Source organism: Harpia harpyja, chromosome 4 (assembly GCF_026419915.1).
Source record: "Harpia harpyja isolate bHarHar1 chromosome 4, bHarHar1 primary haplotype, whole genome shotgun sequence".
NCBI classification, from domain to species: Eukaryota; Metazoa; Chordata; class Aves; order Accipitriformes; family Accipitridae; genus Harpia; species Harpia harpyja.
The window spans coordinates 56,921,935-56,946,324 of record NC_068943.1 but is presented as its reverse complement, the minus strand read 5'-3'; the positions used below and the strand labels follow the sequence as shown (position 1 = coordinate 56,946,324).

The following is a 24,390-nucleotide window of genomic DNA, read 5'->3' as shown; positions in this document are numbered from 1 at the left end:
TTGGTTTGCAAAAAGGAAAGAAACAGCCGATGTCCTATTGTTCTAGCCTTTTCCCAAATGAGTTTTTAACTTGATACTTTCAAAAGACTGACCTTGATTCTTGTCAAGACATGCTGTACATCAGAATCCTTTCTTTTAATATTCAAATGTTCTCCTCCAATTACTGCCTTGGAGCCTGCAGGGCTCGCTGGTGCCCAGCACCGTGGCAGAGAGCACGGCCAAGGCAGGTAGATATCTACATCAGGGCACTTCTTCCACCTCATCCCAGAATCTGGCTGCCATCAAGTGGCAGAAGACCACCCTTCTGCCCCTGAATTCATGAACTACCTAGTGCCTGGCTTGAGAAGCATATTGAAAACCACGTTCCCCCAGGCAAAGTCTACAGCTCTTTTCTTGACAAGAAAGTCAATAGGACATGAGCAATTTGGCAAAGGGATCACATCTAGCATGAGACTGTAGGCAGGAGACCTAACACAGAGCAGTAGTGGGGTCAACAAAGCGGGGAAGACACACCATGCTGGGGCACAGGGCTGGCCCCAGCGTAACAGAACACACAGAGAATTAACAGGGAAGGAAAAAACCTGTGAAACTGAGACAAGTATTAATATGCTCAGAGTTTATCCCAAGCTTGTCACAGAAACAGGGCAGAAGACACAGAAGTGTGGTCAGAATATTCTTTATGGGTTTTCTCAACAACCCCCTTAGCAGACAGGGTTTTTACATCCCTGCCCATGTTCTCCAGCAGCCTGTCCTGCTCGCTGTTGACCAAGCCTCTCTCCAAAGCACATCTGCACAATTAAAATTATTTTCAAAAATCTTAGAAACAAAGGGGTTTCTGCCTTGATTTCAAGGGACCAGGACATCCAACTGGTTCCAATTTGTAACAAGCCCCTCTATCCACTGCCTAAAGCAATGAAAAGTGGCCCCCAAAGACTACAAAACTCATTATTAATTGGAGTTGCACGTGGACTGAGAGGGATTTTGGTGCCAGAATTTTCCCTTGTCCCCACTGGGTCAGAGCACAGGCTGGTTTACATGAAGTGATAAAATGATCATCCTGCTGTAAATTCTTTGAACTATTGCTGGTTTTTTGGCCAGGAACGAGGGAGTATCTTTTCAGTTCAGTTATTAGCATAAAATAATTAGACTTTGGCATATATTTTCCTCCCAGTGCACATACATAACTTGCATTAATATTAATAGGGACCTCTCTATTCACATTCATTGAAAGGAGGCTGTAGCCCAAGGGAACAAGAAAGACTAAACCCTAAATATGCTTTTGCTTATCACCGAAGATTTTGACACACTCCTGTAAACCACTGTCCTCATTTATATACTTCTTGCTCTTCCTAGCTTATTTCCATTGAGACAAATGTTTAGCAAATCATGGAAAAAAATCATTTGCTCAGGCTTCACACAGCAGGCAATCAAAAATGATGCATGCAAATTCTATGGAAATCGCTCTTTGTGTCCAAACTTTGAGATCCAATTCATGTTATGGTTTCCACAGAATAAAAATTTAACAGAAAAGCTTCCCTTGTGAAATTACATTTCTTTGGTATGAAAAGTGATGCATCTCTGGTTAATACTAACAGTGCCTGCTGCACGCACATTTAGGGGCTCTTCATATTTCCAAAAAGCCAGCATTAACTTGTGTTACGGCAAGCACTGAAGAAGTGGCTTGAGACTACCAGTATTTCACAGAGTAACAAAAGGGACATCTGGGGAAATAAACTACTACAGCTGGAGGATTGACTTTATGGCAGTTTGAATAGATGCCTACATTGGGATATGAAGTCCCATGTGTCTTGCGCCACTGCAATCTGAAGAAGTGTAAAACATCCAGTACTAAGTGACAGAATTATGGACTTGGCAAGCCGTTGACAACGCAATGACATCAGAGGTGATGTTCTTTTTTCTGGGCCTTTCCTTTAAGAGCAAGGTGTGCTATACCTATGAATGACCATCACGAAAGGAAAATGATGAACAATGAAGCACTGTCAAAGGTACAGCAGAATTATATAAGGGATGAAACTGCCAAATTCTTGGCTCAAAACGTCATTTTATGAGACTGAGGGTAACAACAGTACCTGCAAAATGGGGAAACCTGAACAAAAAATTGAAAAAAACCCCTGAGGTCCCTGAAAAGGATTGAAAATTACCATCTTCTCTACTGGGTAGGGCCCCTCATCATTCCTCGCTTCCCCTTCAGGAAGGGCCAACCCACCTTAAGTTATTCCCTCTTGTTTCATCTCGCCACATGCCACCCTGGACTGAACTGCAAATGAGATCAGGGAAATGCTCTAGCTTAGAGTAAGTTTTTTAAATGCAGTCATATTCCCTATGCCAACACCAGCTATCCCTGCAACAAAGAAAGTGAGAATGGTATCAAAGGACCAAACAGTGAGGACAGAGGAGGCAGGAATACCTAAAGTCAGGAACACCACCGAGAAAAACAGCAGGTGAAACCACCACAGTGGAACAACTGTACATTTGGTATCAGCTTCTTGGCTGAGATTCAATTCTCCAGAAGTGCAAAGACCCAGGCTCCACCTCCTCTTGCCCAATGGTAAATACAGACTCACTCCATTAATTTCAGTGAAATTACTTCAGATTTTCACTGCTGCAAATTGGAGAAATATCTCTTTTGTGTTTAACACCATCCCTGTGAGGAGAAAAACTCTGTTAAAAGCCTCCCCCTGGTTGAACTCAAGTTCAAACTTGCTGGGCTGAACTTGCGAGGACAAATTATTATTATTGGGTTCCGGGGAGAATGCTGGTTTCCAAAGAAGTAACCAAATCAGAATATGCAAACCACTGGTGAGGAAAAGATGCTGAGATACTGAGGGGGAATGAGTAAGCAGAGATGCCCAGAGGAGGTGCATACTATGAAGCCGGAGCAGCATGCAGAGCCTTGTGAATTAGTATATTCAGGCTCTTCAAGCAGCAACGCCACATGGACATGACCTGGAGAACTCCTAGTGTAGGTGCACTGCTGGTGCACCTTGTAAGTGGTGGCTCGTAGGTGGCTCGGCTCCAGCATTTCTATCTTGGAGCTTGTGGAGGGGTCAGCATAAGCACTTCTGACCAACTGCACAGAAATACTGCAAAAATCCCAGTGTGATCCCACCTGAGGCATGTGTTGTTCCTTCACATGCTTCTCCTCCCTCCTATTTAAGCCAGGTACCCTCTTCCTCCACAGGTGCCTACAGGTGATGAAAACTGTCCGGGGGATTTTTTCTTCCCTTTATCATAACTCACAAAGCAGGAAACATTTAGAGAGGAAGAAAGCACAAGCTCCTTGTACATTACACGAGTGTGTAACTGAGGTCATGGTTTGGTCAGGGACTAAGGAAGCAAATGGTTATTTTGTTTGTTTTTCCTTGAGATCTGTAACAAAAACAGAGTCCTGGAAAGCTACTGTGCTGTCCAGTAAAAGCTTATCCAAGGTCCTTATGGAAAACATGGCTGAAAAGAAAAAAAATCCCTTTCCTGTTGTCAACCTTCACAACAAAAAATAGAGGAAGAACAGAGAAAAGTTCTCTCCTATTCCCCCCTCATATGTCCCCTCTCAATTTAACTCAGGACCTGACAAAACCCCACATAAATCTCAAGGAAATCATTCATCATGTCTGTCATCAAAATCACTAGTTCCTCTAGTCAGTGTGGGTAGATAGCTGCTGTTTCAATCAGGCAAAACATATTAAAAGAGGTTTCAAATCACCTCACAAACGGGAAAAAAACTATTTATAGTTTCATTCCACATCTCCATATGAGGGTAATGCACTCAAAGATGACAGCACCTCAGCCTGGAGGCAGTGCTACAGTTTGGGATCAGAGCTAAGAAGGTGCCTTCTCCTGGTGTTCTACTGATGCTCCTGGCAGTTGGGGCAGAAATGAAAGGAGCTAAATGTCAGCTTCCTACCTGCAGAGACCCAAGAGAGCTCGAATTTCCATGAACAAATATTATAATAAAAACCATGCGACACCTACACAATCCTAATTGCTAAGAAATCACTGAAATATCTCTGAGAAACCATACCTTCCCCAGCTGATGAACACGCATTTGGGATCAGTAGCACAGTTTAAAGTAGGTCTAAAGTAGCACAAAAACACACAATTCCCTGACTTGCTGCTTCTTTCCATCTAAAAATGCCAAGGCAGGGGGGTATTGGATTTTACCTTCTGGGAAAAGCTGCATCTGTATATTTTACATATATAAACTGCAACATATTCAGTTAAATAACTTGTGCATAGTTTTTGCAAAAAATTATTTGCTTACTGGACAGCAAAGAATGAAACAGTAAATGAAAAAATGTTTCTTAGGTTACAGTCTCCTGAGCACAAAGACCCCTCACTCAAATCTCTATTAATGCTAGAGAGGTAAATGTGTTTTCTCCATCTGCTGCTGCCGTCCTTGGAAAAGCTGGAATGAGCTGCGGGGAAGCAAGGACAGGAGCAGAGGCAGGACCGCTAGTACTGGATTATACCCAGGGACAAATGCCTCCATACAATTCCGTTATTATTTTATGCTTAGATAGCCTCTAGGACAGTAATTTCCCCTGAGCCTCCAGATCATGCATGTGGAAACACTAAATGACAACAGCAATTACAGTTTAAGGTTACTGTCCTTTGTCTAAGTCTTTTGGGCTTCAGAGGATCTGCGCTAATCTCTTGGGTTTTATTTTTTCCCCACTGTTCTCGTCTCAGTTTTCTTATTGCCCAGGTGCTGCAGAGGCCACAAATGGCTGTAATCCAACCTTTTTTTTTTTTTCCTTCCAGAACAGTAGATCTGGCATCTGGAATCTACTACTTTTGCTCTGCTTTGCTGTACGACCTTTTGGAAAATTTGAAACCCCCCTCAATTTATTTCCAGCATTTGTGAAATGGGCATAATCCATATTTGAAACATGCTTTGAAACCTGTAGTTAAAGATTATTTCATTAAATACTGTAAAAGACCACAAGTTATTTCAAATGGACAGACAGACGTTTCAGTGGGAGATCCGCAAGTATTAAATCACCAAAGCAGTCCCTTTCTCACTGTCATCTATTTTGTAGGCAGACAGAAAGTATCTGGGAAGATTTATTTGACTTTCTAGCTTACACTGAATTATTCATTGTTTGCAAGTCAGGTAGGTAATTCACCTTGCACACACTTCTCAAGTACAGTGCTAATAAGAAAACCACAATAGGTAGATTTTTCTGACAAACAACATTCTTAGGTAAACAGCTGTCTTTACAGAAATACGTCCTTTCTCTATGCAAAAATGTTCAGTATTCCACAGTGAATGGCAAAACACCAGCAGACGTCAGTTTGACTCATACTCCTAAAAGCAATGTCCTTTTTCATACCTTCCAATCTCAATCTGGAATTTGCATTTCTTTCATAAACTCAAACTTTCTTCCAAACCTGACACATGAAAGTGAAAATATTTCATAATTAAACTCCAAATTCTACTGAGACTACATATGGCAACTCTGAAATAAACAAAAACATTTTTTTGCTATAACAAGTTGCTCACTGCAGAAAAAGTTTTCTTCCTTAGAGATAACTAACCAAACCCAACGATTTACATCCCCTTTTCCAGGTTTTTCTCCAAATGGCTTCCTGGAAGTAAAAAAAAAAATTATTCATATCTCATCTTCTGTACATCTTGAGTTAACTACTGGGTTTTTTTTTGGTTTTCAGTGAATTATAGCCTATGAGTAAAAAATGCTTCCTCCTTTGGAGGACTGCATCACTCAGCTCCCATTACCTCCTCAGAACAGGGTTTAAGAAGCCACTAAGTATGCTCTGACTGAGGGAAATCTCAATCTCTTCAGACGTTTTTAGAAAAGGTGGGGTGAGTTGAGCTCCCCTGGATTTGTTTGTGATAAAATCTTCAGGCAGTTTTGCATAACAATGGCTTCCTAGACTAACATCCAAACTGGACTAAAAAAACTTTTGATGCAGATGTTTAGCAAATTGTCATTGTTCATTGAATTAGCAACAGACACAGTTAGCTCGTGCCAAGCCCCTGTGCTTCAATTTTTCAAAACGGCTATGGATCAAAGACCCAGTGAAGTTTGCTAGAGTTAACTGGCATCAGAGAGCAAGAGGTTTACACACCTGTGAGAAGCTCTAGCCCTCACAGTGGCACTGCTACCTTTAAGTTTGTTCTTAGCCATTTAGATTCAATTAATTAAGAGCAGTGAAGTGAGCAGCAAGTTACCCATTTCTATGAGCAGAGAAGGCTGTAGTCCTGGCTGATAATCAGATGCTTGTTTCAGAGGTTGTCTCCCACTAGCTATTTTTCCTTGCATGAAACGTGCTTTTCACATTGTGGAAACTGGAATCAGACCTATGGATGTCTGGAAATAGGATGTTCATTTGGAAAGAAATAATGAAACTGAAGAAAACAGTCAGAAACAAGCATGAAACAAAATCTTACGAAGGTTCCAACAAGGAACACTGAAACAAAATTAAACTTATTTTTTGCTAAATAATTTGGTGCAATAAAATATTTTTGCCCCGATTCGGTATTTCAAATATGAAAATGTCAATTCTGTTTATGTTACTTTGTGATTGCGCTATCAAAAATAACATTAGTTGAAGTCTTAAAAATAATTTTTTTTCTTTAGGAAAATAATAATTTTAGTTAGTTGATTGTCTGATGGAAAAATTTTCATAAGCTTTTCTTATAACATGCCCTGCACAACTTGGGGAAGGACGCCTGAGATTTATGAGATATGAATATGGTTAGATCTGGAAACAAGGAAATAAAAGTTTTAACATGTAGGTTTCCCTTCCTCTTTTCAGAAAATAAATAGTCCAAACAGAAATCCTCTTCCTATAGCTATCAAGGGAATTATTCCAAGAAAAGCTCGTGTTCCAAAACAAACAAAATGGATTCCAATGAATATTTTCCCAGGAGAGCATCACAGTTGAGAAAAGAAAATAAAGCAAGCACTGTTCAATTATGGCAGTATCTCCTGGCCTAAGAGGACCAGCATTTTTGTCCAAACTCTGCCAGAGATTGCTTGTTGCCCCATGGTATCAGATCCATAAAACATGTGAGGCAGGCTATTACAAGAAGATTTCAGTTTGTTCCGAGTTGGAAAAAACAGCAGTTATAATGGTACCTGTAAGGTTTATAAAAGGTATCTCGCATTTTTAAGACACTGTGCAGACACTGACTAGAACACGGCTTTTCCAAAGAGCAGAGGGGCTGGGATAGCAGCTGCCAGCTCCTTGAGCCCCTTGTTTCACCAGGTGAAAATGCCTCCAGGCACAATAGTGCTGGCTTTGGTGGAACCACAGGTTAGACAAAAGTGATGCAGTAGCTCTGTAGGGGAAGGCTGGCTGAGCGCCAGGGAAATCAGCAGCCTAACACAGAAGACAGGGTCAGTATTGAGTTTATCATATTTGCCAAATGACAAAGCCAAGTTAGATGGGAACAAATGCAATCAATCACTCAGGCTCAGACTCCAAGACAAAATACAGGGCATCTCCTCACCCCAGGAGCTTATTTTATTTTTCACGTTCTTGATGAGGATACAACCAATGCATCTGGACTTCCTCCAAAGAAAAGGAACAGGAGAGAGTGTGCGGACGTGGTGAGAAGAAGAGAACCAGCTGTTATGTTGAACATAGGACTGCAGTGTTACATAACCTAGAGCCCAGCAGTAATTAGCTTAGTGATACTGCTGTGAGACCAGGAGTATAAAAATAATAATTAGATCTGGCAATTCTGGTTATTCTATGAAGACTTCCCCTTTGCAAGGCTCATGGATTCCTTACTGTGTATTCCTCTGTATGAAAGAATAATGCTTGGAATCAATAAAGATAAAAAGAATGGAGATGGACTATTTACATTTATGAAATACTAAATCTGTACACATAATAAGAGCACATTTCTTTTCAGCACTCACACCGTAGATGGCTATCAGTATAAAACATAAAGCTGTATCTTCACAGAAATGTGGCCATTCAGCTATCACTTCACATAAGCAAAACTGTAATACTGACCAGAGTCCATTTATGATTGTATGGAACTGATACTATATAACTAATTAGGAAAAATATGTACCATGAAGATGTTAAGGTATTTCTTAGTCTTTCCACAATATTTTATTCTACTCAACCCTGTTCTCCCCCTCAGTATTGAAGTTTACAAGGCCAAGAAGCATTATTCAACTTCACCCACCCATGACTTACATATTAGCATTTTAATTACTATTGGCTATTCACAGCTGTTAGAGGTACCCATTTTGCTGCAAAGCCATGTTCCAATGCAGTATCAAATAATCACTGAAGAAAACTATTCAGAAATAATTTAAATTTAAACCTTTAATTCATTTCCATTGTATCTCCAAATACGGCAATCAACTTTCTCTGACCTTTGTAAACCCCTTTTTGTATTCATGGAACACATCATGCATACAAGCAATGATTTAAAAGATGTATTTATAACTCCTTGTTGGCTTCTGGGCTGTTGAGTTGGTGGCTAAAATAATTAATATTATACTTAAGATATTGCATACGCACATTGAAGATCCTGAAACACAGAATGCTTGTAGCAACAGTGTTTTGGAACAGATTGCAATAAACCCATAGACCAAAATGCTGTTGACAAAGAAAACACTCCTCAAATTTTAAACAACAGTAAACTATGTCAAATGGCATGAGTGGATGCACTACATAATACATTCATTGTATGATATAGTAACATATGCCATTATCTCGATTCTTTTAGATTGAGTCTCTAGTAGAAAGGTGGTGGAGTTTTGTAACGTCACAGCCCTGTGACGCAAGCCCTGGCACAGCATGCTCAGATACCCCAGAAAACTACACCAAAAAATGCTCCAGTCTTCTGTTGTTATTGATTTAACTGTATACCGTTAGCTGCACTGCCTTTTATTTATTGCCAATGTCATATAATGGTTCTGGTCATCTAACTGTACACACAAGAAACGTAGTCACTGTTTTAACAGCTGATTTTCTAAGTCAAGAAAGAATAGAAATAAACTGTTATAAATCTATGTTGTTTCATTCTAAATCTACCATGTCACAGTCTAAAATACACTGGCATCGTATACTATCAGGTACAATATTTTAACTAATTCTATATTCTTCCCAAAGTATATGTCAACCAATATATTTCCAATCTTTCAAAAGGGTTTAACACAAGGGCAGTTTTCCAGTCTCCAAATTTTCTGTAAGGTTTAGAGATTTGCCAAAAGGAAGTAGACTCCAAAATGTCTTGCGTTGTTCCTGAGGAAGTTTCTCTAGCATACAATTCATTCGTATTGAAAACAAGAAAGTATAGCTGAATACCCATGGTTTCTAAACTGAAAGTGAAGTTAACCCTGAAGATGGGCTTACACACAGCAGCCTGGCTTCTATCATAGCTCTAATGTTGGTAACTTGAAAAGGGAGAGCACTTTTGAACCCCCACATATTTTGCCATCATCAAGCACAAGTGCTCCCAGGCTATGACTGACTCTTCCAAGTCAACCCCAGCTGTCCTGAACTGGAAAGAGGAAGGGAAAGGGTCACCACGCAGGTCCAGGAGATGACAGCCCAGAGAAGGCTTTCCTTCATCTCACCAACGCAGGCTGCAGCTGGCTTGAGTTTCCCAAGGGAGAAAGGAATGATTATCACCAACATTACGTCCATGGATTCCTGATCCAGTGAATGCCAAGACATTCACGACCTTCAGTGACTGTTAGCTCAGCACATCAAAGCACTGCATTTCTTATTCAAAACCAAAGCAAACTTGTGCAGCACACTAGGTTCCATGTTAATCCAAAGTCACTGGCTCACACTGTCCATTCTTCTCAACATCCTACTAACAAAAAACCATAAATCATATATTCTCACCACTGCCACTGCTTGTATTATAATATTAAACAGACCCTACTGAGATTCAAGGCTGGAAATTGCACAGACAAATAACAAAGGCAAGGCCTGCTCCACAAAACAGGGACTCTATTCATCAGGCAGGAAACAAGAGGGAGACAGGAAAAAGCAGACGGAGACTGCGGAGCGATGTTGCAGTCAAGAGAACAGACATCAACAATAAAGCAGAAACTTAACTAATGCCAGTTCAGCAATTTACAGGTAGCAGGGTGCAGGCTGAATGTGGTCAGCTATCTCAACAGGTTTTTGTAAAATTACTGAACTTCCACATGTTTACAAGTATTTTTGAGATATAAAGCTCATTTTATTGGCTTACCCCACCTTACCCAAGTATCACGTTCAGCAATACGAGAATTATATAATATGTGACTGGAAGCAACTTCAAGAGGCCATCTGAACCATCCCAGGGCCCCGTGGAGGAATCAGCCACACCCGAGTCAGTTATGATCACTGTCTATCCTTGTCTTAAAACCACTAACCATGTGGACTCCACAGCCCCTGGTGGCACCAGGACTGCAGTGTGTCAGTACTTTTATTTTTGGAAAATCCTATGTGAATCTGCACAGCATTGTCTTCACTTATGAGTCTGTTACTTTCCAGTACATTAATGTATATTTTTTCTAATAGAAATAGTTTTAGCTTACCCTGTAATTTTAGTTATACACTACTTCCATAAAAGACACATGTATGTTTAAGTTTGATGTCATTTTGATAGTCTGTTATTTTATTATGTGCAGCTAATGGTGCTCTTTCATATAATACAGCTATATAAGATTTCTAACATTCTTTAACACTGCTGTTGATGGATTGGGTTTTTTGTTTTGTTTTTTTTTCCTCCCTGAAGCTGTCTTTCTAGTTACAAATAGAAATAATAGATCAATTAGGCTTAGTTTTTACATCGTGCTGGATATAACTGCATTTGCTCCAGTAGCAAATCATTTGAAATATTTAATATTCCATACTCAGTAGCGTTGTGATATTTTACATTAGAACTGTAATGTACATCACAAATACAATATACATACACAGTCCAAATACAAGCCAGAAATGCCACACTTAATACCAGGAATTCAAACTTAGAAACTGGGAAGTTCTTCAGCATATGCTTAACATACTCTGCAGTGAAGGAGACTACTGTGTCAACCTAAGTGACAGCTTAACTATCTGAATGACTCTAGGCCTCATTATTTTTTATATCAGTGAGTTCTTTTTATTCTTATTATAGAAACTGACTTATGCAATAATTGTGATATCTCAATTAAGGAGCAGCTAAGCGCTTTACTGTTGGAGTCACTGTTGCTCAAGCATGCAACACGTAGCTGGACAGGGCTTTCTGTGAGCAGTTAATCTCCATCAACCCTTACTGGGCAGGTATAGAGTCTACAAAGGCCAGAGACAATAAGAAATAGGAGGACTCCCTCAGATTCAGTTTTCAAAAAGCAATCACAGGTAATTTAGCAATCATTATTTGCAGTGACAACAGCCATGCTATGTGTATAGTAGAGTCATGAACCAAACTTGCTACTTCACTGAATTTCCAACTTCTTTCTTTTGACATTATCACAAACACAATGTCATGGCCCAAAGACTAGTTTATCTTCTGTACTCCAGAGGCACAGCAGTGCCACCTTACTTCTGTCAGCAGTGCAAGAGGGGCAAAGTAGGGGGAAAACTTTTTTCCTCATTTATCAGACACCTACATCTCCTCTTTGCAGCCCTGTTGATACCTTGTTTGGAGCTACAAAGATCATACAACACAAGTAGTGTATTTCCTACAATTACTTATCTTTGTCCTACTAGCTGTATGATCCATTCTCTTTCCACGTCTGAAGTGCAGGCTGAATTCACCCTTCCCATGAACTGACTAACTGCATCTGACTTTTTTACATCTGACACTGTGCTGTAATCTCTGCTGCTTCTTCCTTTTCATCTTCTCAGATAACCCCAGTCATGAACCTGTACATTTAAATAAGCATCCACCAATATCTGCAAACAGTCTAAATATCATAAAAGCAAAATGCTTCATTTAAGTGTTAAATTATCTCAGTAATAAGATATACACCAGATCAATTATCAGATGATCTAATACACACAGCTGACTAGAGTTTCCTCAAGAAAATAGGTTTTTTTCTTATAATGCTTGCCAACTGGCTTCATTATGAATTAGAAATACAAAATCTTTGAAAAGGGCCCTGAGCTGTACGGGAAAGCAAAACAAATATAGTTCAAGATGGTATCAACTGAAAAAGTTATTAACACAAGAACAGGTCTCCCTCGGTGAACCAGAACAGACTCTTGAACCCCTTCCTCAAATACACTGGATAAAACATAAGACAACTTACTCCACGAACAGGTAAACCAGGGATCCATTCACGGAAGACACTGCCTGTTTTCTGCACAATATGCTTCATTTTGTCAGGATGACTGACGACAAAAACGTTCACCAAGCAAGAACTGAAGACAAGCTGGCAATGCAGCTTCAACCACCAGTGTGTAGGTTTGAGGGTGGCTGGTTTTTCTTTTCAGTATTGGAAAGAAGACATTTCCTCTAATGAGTTTTCCTTGGCTGTTCAATATTTATTACAGGTACTTAAGCTGAGCTTTTATTACTTAATGTTCCATTTCCTTCCAAAAGGATAACACCGATGCTCGTGTAATGCTGCCCTATAGTCCCATAAAATTGATGGCAGCTCCAAACTTTTTGTGGGCATAATCCTACCAGCATGCCAGCCCCATGACAGCATATATTAGGGCAAAACTCTAAATAAGCTTCACTGGGAAGTGTGTCACCCCTACCACGTGCAGCACGAATTTACGTAAAACAGTTGAAAACATGAAGGGCTTTTTATCCTGCCGTTTTCTCCTGTCTCTCTATCCTAACACACACATCCATACCTCCCCGTATGGCAGAGAACTGGCTGGGGAACCTGAAGCCTCCCCTTAAGATTTGAGACTGGGTAGCAAGTCTTAGGCACTACATTCACTTTATACAATGTTTATTCCCACAGAAGTTTAAAGTTTTGTATAGATCTGGGGTCACTACTGTGGTGAACTGCATGGAAATTAATCCCTCTACCTGCAAAGGGAGTTGACAACAGGATTACCACAGTGCACAGGTCAAGTGCTGGCCCTTTCCTACGGGATGGACTTTGGTATTGCCACCCCTTCGCTTTTGGGAGCGAGCCAGCTTTCTTCTGAGAGGGAAGAAGCATCTTGGGATACCTTCCAAGCTTTGATCAGAAACTTAGCAGGGAACAAAAGTCACCAGCACTGGTCAGGAAGCTGAGAAATCAAGATGTGGGGCATGGAGCAGGAGTAAAGATGCCAAATATAGCCATTTTAATTAAAAAAAAAAAAGAAACCACCTGTAAATTGCTCCTATTGCTATGTTCCAGGGACAGAATTGCCTGTCTCCAATACCAGAAGGCTGGAGGAACAGGTTACGCCTCCACAACAATTACAGAGATCTGATCAAATCTGCAAGGAAAGCTACAATGGCTCCTACTCCCTGCATCCCCAGGTCACTGCACTCGACTCGCTGGAAAACTGGGTACTCCTGATCTTATTAGGAAGATTTTCATTTTTGCAAAGGGGAAGATCTGAACTTGCATCTAAGGGAGTGAGGCAAAAGACTCCAACTTTAACCCATCTCAAGCCTGTAATTAATGCTGCCAGAAAGAGCATTGCAAGTTGACTTACATTGCACTGCCATTGCTAAGGGCTGCTGCTTGTTAAGCAGCAGTGGTTTTCCCAAGCTACTGGCCCTCCTTGCCCCTATTAAAGGTGACCATGGATGAAATACCTGGCTCCAGCAGCACTTGGTAACCCCCTGCCTGGCATCACAGGGCACTTCTGCCTTCACAGGTTGCAACGGTCCAACCACAAGCCAGTCATGTTAAGGGGGCAGGGGAGAGATCTGAGGCAAGGAAGGATATGGAAGATTTTGATTTATTTAATTAAAAGCTTTCATCCTCTCCATTTACAGCCCCCTTTTCTTCCCTTGTCCCATGACACAAGCAGTTTGGGAGTACTGTTAACCATGGGCACCTAGAGACTACGCCTTGAAGAAGCTGTGCATCTGCCCTCCCCAGACTCCTGTACCAGCACGGGTATCAACCAAGTCTCCCTCTCCAGTCCCTTTCTGCAACGTAACAATTGCCATCACCGGGATGTTTATCTCCAAAGAAGTCATCATCTAAGTGCCAAACTCACTCACTCTCAGTGGAAGATTCTCAATTCACCTTCCCCCGCCGCATGTATATATCTATTCCCCCAACACCAACAGAGATGCACTTGCATATAGATATCAGTAATGGGACTCAGCTCTTCTCTGTATATTAAAGCCTCCTTCTCGAGTGGGATTAACCTTGGCAGCTGTCTGACAGGAGAGACTGTGTGGGAGGAAAATGGTTTTATCTAAAACTTGAAAGAAAGCAAAATAATCTTTGAGAGAACAAACTGTGTTTCAGCTCTTGCTCTTCAGTGGAAGACTATTTACTAACAGAAAATACCCAACAACAGCAAAAATACAAAAGTATTGCTCTGAAACGTAACTTAACGACCATGCATTTTTTCTTTCCTTTACTTATTTGTGCACTTTTCAAAACATTTATTAATAAAACAGCTGAGTCTCTCCACAGAAGGCCAGAATCTAAGTCAGTTTTGAAAATCAAACTTAAGCAAATCCCATGGTTTTCTTTTAGCTATGGTGGAGCAGGAAAGGTCTCCGCTTCCCATCCTGCCTCTACTGTACCTCCAGAGACAGGAAACCTAACAAACAAAACAGTATGAAGTATCTCTATATTTCTGATTTACTTTGCCAGAGCACTCACGTTGATAACATATACCACTGTTCCTCATAATTAAAACCGAAGTTTGCTCTCACAGAAGCTGTATTTCCCCTTGCTTGCAAGGAAGTCTCCCTTGGAAAAGGTCACCTTGCTCTAAAGTTGCACTCAGGAGGCAGCATGCTTTGATGTCGATGTGGACACCTTGTTTCCAGTCTCTCCAATCTACTCCTGTGCTTCTCCAGGTCCTCCTAAGCTCATGGGCTGGCTCCATGCCCAAATCACTCAACCTTTTTTTTGACTCTGGGCTCTTGTTCCAGCCTGTCCCACTTATTCTCTCCACACCTTCATGATGATGTCTGGTCCCACCCTACTCTGGCCCTCATTGGCTTTACCTTGGTCGGTCGGGGCCCTTGCCCCTGCTGTCACCCTGCAGTTTCCTCCTCCCAGCTGCATGCACCCATGGATCATGGCAAGCACTGCCTCCCTGCCTGCAGCTCCAGGGCAAAGTACAGCAGCTACTTAAGTGAAGTTTCCCAAGGCAAACAAGCCTAATAGCTGACCTTTTGGTCTGAGAAATTTCAGCTAAAGCAATTAACAGATAAAGGCAGACAAAAATGCAATTTTGCATGGAGGATGCTGGATATCTTGCTGCTATGTCTTATCTCATTAAAAATTCCAGCTTTAAGATGTAAAAAAGTTTAAGGGACTTTCTCCCACCCCCACCCCCGAAGTCTATTTGGCACCAAAGGTACATACTGTAAAATAAGAAAATACAAGTGCACCTGGAAATCATGGAAATTTGCAACTGACACAAAAGAGTTGTTTCTCAGCAAACCTCTCCTGGAAGGTTCTCTGTAACTCAGAGAATGTAATTTAAATAACTAAACAGTCTCCATTTAAAGCAGTTCAATTCACTGTGGCATTTACCATCCTGACAGTGAGGATCCCTGGGAGGACTGTAGTGACAGCAAAAGCCACGGTGCTTCATGCACCTGCACTTTTTTCTTGAATAGTTCAGTAGCACAACACACTACATGACACTATTACATATGCCTTCACCTGCTGCCAGCACTGCTGCAGGCTTCAGCCACACTAACGTATTAAATAATGTCAAATCCATTGTATCTGAGGTTGTTCTTCAGAACAAAGATTCAGTTCTTGCTGGATCTCTAGGAAGGCATCTTAATAATGCTCCATTCCCACCCCCTTGACAGTGATGATGTTTATCACAGAACCACTGTATAAGTTTAGCGTATCTCCAAATTATTTTGGTAAAAACACTGAGTGAATTTTACAGAACAAAGCTTTTTCGAGCATATTAAAAGACATGCAAAGCATGAAAATGATGCAGTAACCTGTTTGCATAGTGCTCTGCCATCTATCTCCCCAGACTCTTGAAAAACTGACATGGCTCCTCAAGGGATTTACTTGATTAAAGAACATTAATTAATTGAGTGAACATCTGTGCTGTTTTTCAACTAATAATTAAAATTAGCTAGGAATTGTAATCTCCTTAAAAGTGAAACGTATACAGAATAACTGCAACCCACTTTCTCACAACATTTGGGTAGGGCTAAGCAACTACAGCATTTACCATAATGGTTCCCGAGAGATTTGTAAGGCCCTGTGGTGGAAGTTTGCTTCCTGGCTAGCCTGACAACAGGAACATTTTATTCTTGGCTTCATGCATTAATGTATTAACCATAACAGTGCTGACATTTGTTGCTAAGTTAAATTGAATGTAAATGGTCTAGAAAGCTGCCATTAAATTTAGAAATTATTTTTGGAGTTTGAAATTAAGTACTGTCAACACAACTCATGTTTCCACTTATACGCAAATATGACAGGAATTTTAATGCCTTCTCCAAACTCCATGTATAAAAGAAAGAAGGGAAATAAGAGTAATGATTTTAATTGCTCTCAAACTGTATTACAAAAAGCAACCAACGTATATGGTATCTATCATAAGAGCTCAAGGACTACCCAACAGGACAGAGTAAGTAGGAGGTCTAGATGAGAAAATACCATGTTACATGTGGAAATGAAATGTTGCTTCCACCCCTCTTCCATCCCCCAGTGTAACCCATGAGGTCAGGATACAGGTCAGGATACACCCAGGATCATCCTTTTCCTCACATGGGAGACATTCTTAGTTATTTAAACACAGGGCTTTATTCCCTGAGATCAGAGGGAGCCAAGGAGAGCTGAGCCATTGGTATGCAGCACCAGGAAGAAGTGGAGATTAACAGCAAAAACGAGATTTTATTGCATGTGACAGAAGCCAACTAAGACTCTAGAGACCACAAATATCAGATGACTGCAAAAGAGAACATCTCCAAACTAGAAGGTAGATTCATTTAAGCTGTTCCTGATAGTGCTGCAGACACCTAGTCTAGAGATAGCCAATGCAAGAGCCAGTCTGGAATTAGTACATGAGTGCTCAGCCATGTAATACGAGGCTGCAGTGAGAGTTGGTGGATTCATACAAATATCATAGATATTTGTAAAATTTTCAGAGGCTTACAGAAATATTTATTTCCAGTAGAGTCACAATGACTGTACTCAGTCACTAGTTTGCAACGTACTCGCTTAGTTGTATTCTTTTTCTGAAATGGCTTTGAACAAGATTGGGTGGTTCAGGGAAATGAAAGACACCTCTCTCAGGACATTTGCTTAGTACTCACTAATTGTAGAAGGTTTCTCAGTGGTTTACTTTCTGATCCCTGCTTGGTAGACAAAACGAGGGAAGCCTGATAATTTCTACTCAAGGCAGGTTGAATGGGTCTCTTCCTCATAGCCCCTCACCTGTACCTGGTACCAGCTTTAGAGAAGGGGGCCAGGAAGAGGTACATTACAGCACTGGAAGACCAGCAGCAGCCCCAGGGAACCTGCCAGCATTCAGGTCTCAGCATCTCAGGATGAAGTGATGGGGCAGGCAGTACCTGGAACCTGTGTGGTTCACTCACATGGCTCCCAGCCGCAGGAGCTACCAACCATGTGCATCCCAGTTGGACCTGGGCCCAGAACCACTTCAAACTTCTGCAGAAGTAGGAAAATTAAGCTGGGAATTCAGACCTTGCTTGTTCTGGTGTCACAACAACAATTATGATCTTATTTAACCCATTTTTCTTTTCTTCCTACTAAATTTTTCATTTTCATAGGTGTTCCAATACCATATAATATCTGGCAATAAAATTCTGTCTGGAACAAAATTGTTCCCCCCTCTTTTTTGCTCACAGTGCAGAGAGTTTAAATCCTACTGAAAGATTAAAAAAATAATCTATTTGATGTCATGATATCATTCCTCAGGCTTATCTACTTTCTTTGGGCAGTAAATACACTTTTTGTGCTACCTGGCCCCACTCCAGCCCACTATTATACTGGTGTAAAAACTCTGAAGAAAAGAAAAAAGAATTTGCTAGTGCCAGCTCGTAGCCTTCTGCAAAAGGGGCCTTTCCCTCCTCTGTGAGGGGTTTACGATTCTGAAAACTGAGAACACCATTTGCAGACCGTGAGCAAGAGCCTCTAAAAGAAATACTAAAATTTAACAGCATACACTCTTTTAGCATCTGGTGTGTACACTATTCCCTGAGAAAAAGTCCCAGAGTGACTGCAGAAAAAATGCCACCATTCACACCACGAGGTATTCTGGGCTGGATGACCTATGGACTAGCAGGATGCATGGAGGAGGACGATTATGAGATGTACCCTGGATAGCCCCTCCCCACAGTACAGCGACAAGAGTGCACTGAGATGTCCTGGAGACTATGGCATCACTGAGTCTTACTGGAGAGAGGATACATCTCAGAGAATGTAAGAGTATTTGTAGCAGTGAAATAAAAATAAAAGATGAGGCTGTTTGGGAGGTGTGTGCATACAGCAGTCACCAAGCTTGAAACTAGCATGGGGGAAAAAAACGTAGCCATAACTACATATTTGATCATCAACCCAATCTCATAAAAAATAGTGTGTGTCACAAAGAAAATGTTAGGTACACATAATGATGAAACACTTACCCTGGAATCCTTTTCCAAGTGAAGCTTGTGTTGAAGACTACGTCTTCTCCTGGCCTGGGCAATGCCATTGTGATAAAAGAAGTATCCAGTATCTAAAAAAGGGAGCTGAGGAAGAGAGAGAAAGAAAAAAATATCATGGAGCTACTGGCTGCTAATAAGGATGACATGGAAAATTTTCACTTGTGAAGTGACTCAGGAATCCACAACACAACTTGTTAAGAGCTACGCCAAAGGGCCCAAATCACTCTTGAGAATGTCACTTCTAAGTTACTTTTGAAAAGTGTGCCCAGCAGCATTAAAGTTATTTGCTACGGGTTTACAATGTGTAACTTCACTTGTATACACTTGGTACTATTTTCACCTTATGTTTAAGGTCAACAGTGCCAATATTTCTGAAGGGCTTCCCAAACCACATCAGGATTATTTCCTACTTCCTGAAAAAGCTATAATAAAAGAACAAAATGAACTGCAAATTATCTGAAACTACCACAAACCATCCCAACCTTCAGCAATAAGGCGTTACACAAGTGCTTTTCTGAGCCATTATAATGCACCTGAGCTGATGCCGTAAGCAGTAAGGCAGAAAGTGTGATTTCCACTCTCCGAAAAATATATTTGGAATTTCTTCTGAACACCAGCAAATGGAACATACGAAGAATATTAAGAAAACAGCCAGCTCACAGTGTCCAGGTGGGAACAGTCTTGTACAGCTTTACTAAGACATTTAGGCAGCAAGAAAACACCTCCTGAGGGCTTTCCAGCCCCACCCAAGGCAGGTGCCAGGGAAGGAAAACATATGTCTGTTATTAAATGCATCTCTCTCTGCAGGATTGGCAAAGAGTGACCGGAAGGCTAGTAGACATTTAGCTTTGAGAAGGCTAAAAGATGTGGTCTTAGGAGAACAGCATCCCATGTCCAGCAGTCAATTAGAAAGTTCCATTTGCATCTCAAATTCTACAGCTTTTTCCCCATTCCAACTTAATAGGCAGATTCTGGTTGAATGTTTAAAGCTAAGCAAGTAACTGCATATTTTTAAACTAAGCTTCTCTTTGTAAAAGTTGAAAAAAAATTGGCTCTTGTTGGGAAGTTATATGTTAACGCTGTGAACATTTCAACTTCAAAGGTTACACTACCCTGCATGTAAAATAACTACTTAAAAGAGATATTCCAGAACAGCCATGACAGTGCCGTTCCTCTCCTTTTTATTATCCATGCTACATGATAACGCAAACCTCTTAGCAGGAGCTCAAAGTTCTTTACTGAAAAACTGAGACGGACATCTAGACAGAATATTCATTGTGAAAACCTGGGCTGAATAAGAGTAGCAGGATCTTGCTGCCATAAAACAGATTCTTTTCCTGTATACAGGTATATACAGTTCACAAATATAATTTTTCTTCTATGAAATTATCTCCTGTTTCATTAAATCTATCACTATATCTGCTGGAGTTCTGCAAATATATTTTGGCATACATGTGGAACAGTGTGGAAATGGAAGATTCACAGTGAATTCTGAAAGTTTAAACTTTGGTCACATTCCAAAAATGAGTACGTGAAGTTTGTTTTTTTTTCTACAAAGTCCTTTTTTATGTTAATTGAAACATTTAATATCAATGAAATCAAAGCATTTCATTTTCATTTTTTAAATTCCATTGTGTATGATATATAATGCATAAATGCAAAGTAACTTTAAAAAAAAAATCAAAGCATTCTGTTCTGATAAAGAGACCTCTTGTTAAGTGTATATAAAAGGTTAAGGAGATTTCATCAAAATCATTATGGTTCCGTGGAGCTGATTTGCAGGGCTGACTGGAGAGCTTTTCTGGGCAAATAATCAGAATGTTTTGCATCAGCTCCATACCCATGCGAAGAATACAACAGCTCAGGCAGAAGGAGAAATGAGGCTATGAAAGCTCATGACAGTGGCCACAGGAATCGTCTATGCTTCATATTCATCCTCAGAGCTGCAGCTCTTGAGGCTCAAATTCTGTCTGGGTTTAGGTCATTTTTTAAACAGCAGATTTATGCTTAAAAAAAGCCTATACCCGACATCTTTACCAACTAGGTAATTAGGTATTTCCACAATCCAGAGTTTGGCAATAGATCTGACTGTCCAAAAAACAGCCCTTCCCCCATGTCAGATACATTACTCTATGCCTCAAAAATATGCAGGGAAAAAAAAAAATCTAAATAGTCATATCAGTTACAGCTTGAAATCCATCTCGCCATGTTAACCATTACCATCCATCGCAAGCTGTGGTCCAATTACCCCTCTAATTCTCTCAGTGAAATCAGGCTGTTTTCCTTCTTTTTATCTCAGTATCAAGCATTCAAATCAATTCCAGTCAAATATTGATCTTGATGTTCTTCCATTAAGGAAGATTCTCAGCAATTTTGAAGATATCTGGAAATATGTAACATGTATTCACTGTTCATTTTCTGTGTAGGGTTAGTTTCTAGTGCCACTTAGAATGAAGCAATATATTATATAGCAAACTTTTAAAGCCTGACCATAAGCAAAAGCCATTACAGTTAGTACAACAATGATCAGATTTATGGACAAAATCATGAATAAGTTTGACTGAGACTATTCCACTCCTTCCACAGATATCCCAGTAATCTTTGAGGAACTCGGATATTTTACAGTTCGTATGGTTTCCACACTCGTTCAATGAAATTTGGCAGAGGGACAGAGAGGAAGGCAGCTAAGTGAGGCAATACATCAAATATGACATCGTCAAACATCATGGATTGTGAATAATTAATAGCAGAAACCAAGCAATTTACAGGAAGATTCTAAACTCTTCAGTAAATCCTTAAAATTAATGAACGTACAGACAGGAAAAGTCAGACGCCAGCAAAGGGCCTAAAATGTTGCATGCTTTGATGAGGATTTTGCATTGAGATCTACAAATACCACAAGCAACCACTGAAGTGCTCCGGTTTTGATGAACTCCTGCTACTGAGTCAGTAACTCCTCTGCAGCAACCAAACGGCAGGACACAGGTAGCTCCCAGCAGGGTTTACATTCCTGCTATTAGCTTCTCCAGGAGGTCTACTCTGATTTGGAGCTAGAGAAAAACAGCAAATAGCAAAATGAACAGTGCATGTAATGAAGTGAAATGAAAACAGAAGGGCTCCTGTACTGCTCTGTAATATTCTTGTTGTAAAGCTGGAATCATATTTGAGTAAAATTCCTATTTCAGCAGCAGCAGGCTCTGCATGTAACACGGAGAAATAATGCCCTCAGCCTGGTGGCTCAGGTTCTTTCTGTAAGATAGAAGCAAAGCTTCCTGCCCTCAGAGAAAAAATAGCAATTATGTAACAAAACTAATTACTGAAAAGCACTTGAATATTCAAGTGAGGAGGATTATTTAGAGTTAGAAAAGGGTCTACTATTGCCTTGATGTATTGTCCTGGTTTCAGCTGGGATAGAGTTAACTGTCTTCCTAGTAGCTGGTACAGTGCTATGTTTTGAGTTCAGTATGCGAAGAATGTTGATAACACTGATGTCTTCAGTTGTTGCTATGTAGTGTTTAGACTAATGTCAAGGATTTTTCAGCTTCTGATGCCCAGCCAGCGAGAAAGCTGGAGGGGCACAAGAAGTTGGCACAGGACACAGCCAGGGCACCTGACCCAAACTGGCCAACGGTGTATTCCATACCATGTGACGTCCCATCCAGTATAAGAACGGGGAATTGGGGGCTGGGAATCGCTGCTCAGGGGACTGGCTGGGTGTCGGTCGGCGGGGGGTGAGCAATTGCACTGCGCATCATTTGTACATTCCAATCCTTTCATTATTACTGTTGTCATTTTATTAGTGTTATCATTATCATTATTAGTTTCTTCTTTTCTGTTCTATTAAACCGTTCTTATCTCAACCCACGGGTTTTGCTTCTTTTCCCGATTTTCTCCCCCATCCCACTGGGTGGGGGGGAGTGAGTCAGCGGCTGCGTGGTGTTTAGTTGCTGGCTGGGGTTAAACCACGACATGTATAAATATGGTCCAATACAAAGTAGGACTCTGAGAATCTCAGGAATTACAGGTACTTTGTTACTTGCAATATTTGTATAAAATTACTGGGGAAAAATACATACAAGCAAAACCAGAATCACAAATACAACACAGCAAGTAGAGCAACACCTTATATATCCACCTGCCGCCTCCTTTTCTTCAGATTTGCAGCCTCCTTGTGGTTATTAACAATACTAAAGGTGAAATCCTGTTTAACTTCCTTCCTGAAAAGGACGTGGACCAGAAAATAACTTTTAAAAATTCAGTGTTCAGCTGAATGGAGGAAAGGAAAACTCGTTAAATGGAAGAAGCTTCTCTAGAAATCAAAATGGCTAGGATGTACCGTTCGGTATGGAAGGAAGCAGGAAACGCTTTATATCATGCACACTTTTAGCGCCAGTACCTCTGAGCTATCTTGGCTGTTCTCAGACTACTGCTCCACCAAAGAAGTGCAGGTATAATCATTATTGAAATAAAAATAAGTTAAATTCATGGTTCCCAGCCTTTCTGCAGTCTCCTCCTTACATCTGACAATCTTTCCCCAGCAAGAAAAGAGAGCAAGAAATTTACTCTGTTCTGCCGTAGATGCCACTCCCAGGAAGAAGGGCTGTAAGTAGGCAGCTGTAATTCTCCCCTGCCACGCATTGCTTCTGGGTGGTCACTCCCCAGTATTGAAAGGGAGAAAGAGGGAAAAAAGACACAGTCCATTGCTGAGCCCTCAACTACTGATCTGCTCCAAGAAGGAAAAATCAGGTATAAGGTAGCCTGTTCCTCACAGGCACCTGATCTAGGATGGGGCAGTACACATGGCTCCCTCAGAGCTGATAGCTCCCATCCCATTTTGTCTACTTGACAGAGAAAAATCAAACTGTCCTTTTTTGGTCTTGCCTTGGACAATATCCATGGTGGCACCAGAGGTAGTTTTGCCTTTCTGAAAGCAAAGGTGTCCTGGTTTTGGCTGGGATAGAGTTAATTTTCTTTCTAGTAGCTGGTATAGTGCTATGTCTTGGATTCAGTATGAGAAGGATGTTGATAACACACCGATGTTTTCAGTTGTTGCTAAGTAGTGTTTAGACTAAGTCAAAGAATTTTCAGCTTCTCATTCCCAGCCAGCAAGAAGGCTGGAGAAGCATGAGAAGCTGGGAGGGGACACAGCCAGGACAGCTGGACAGCTGGCCCAAACTGGCCAAAGGGTATTCCATACCATATGATGTCATGTCCAGTATATAAACTGGGGGGAGTTGGCCTGGGGGGGGATCGCTGCTCGGGAACTAACTGGGCATCTGTTGGCAAGTGGTGAGCAATTGCATTGTGCATCCCTTGTTTTGTATATTCCAACCCTTTTATTGTTATTGTCATTTTATTATTGTTGTTATTATCATTATTAGTTTCTTCCTTTCTGTTCTATTAAACTGTTCTTATCTCAACCCATGAGTTTTACCTTTTTTCCTTCCGATTCTCTCCCCCATCCCACTGGGTGGGGGGGAGTGAGTGAGTCGTTGCGTGATGCTTAGTTGCTGGCTGGGGTTAAACCATGACAAAAGGACATCAATATCAGCTGCAAAATGGTGCAGGGTTTAAAGAAAAGAAGCCACAGAAAGACTACATTCAGACACTGTTCCTCATTCTAAAACAGCAGCACTGGGGCCACCTTGGGCAGAGCTAAC

At 40.8% G+C, this 24,390-nt stretch overlaps 1 protein-coding gene across 1 annotated transcript in view; it reads right to left on the bottom strand.

Moving 5' to 3' along the window:
* PCSK2 (proprotein convertase subtilisin/kexin type 2) overlaps positions 1–24,390 on the bottom strand; it is a 111,451-nt gene that overhangs the window by 70,381 nt on the left and 16,680 nt on the right. The window contains exon 2 of the mRNA XM_052784141.1: positions 18,710–18,814. Within this exon, the coding sequence (XP_052640101.1) occupies positions 18,710–18,814 (105 nt within the window). The remainder of the gene's footprint in view (positions 1–18,709; positions 18,815–24,390) is intronic.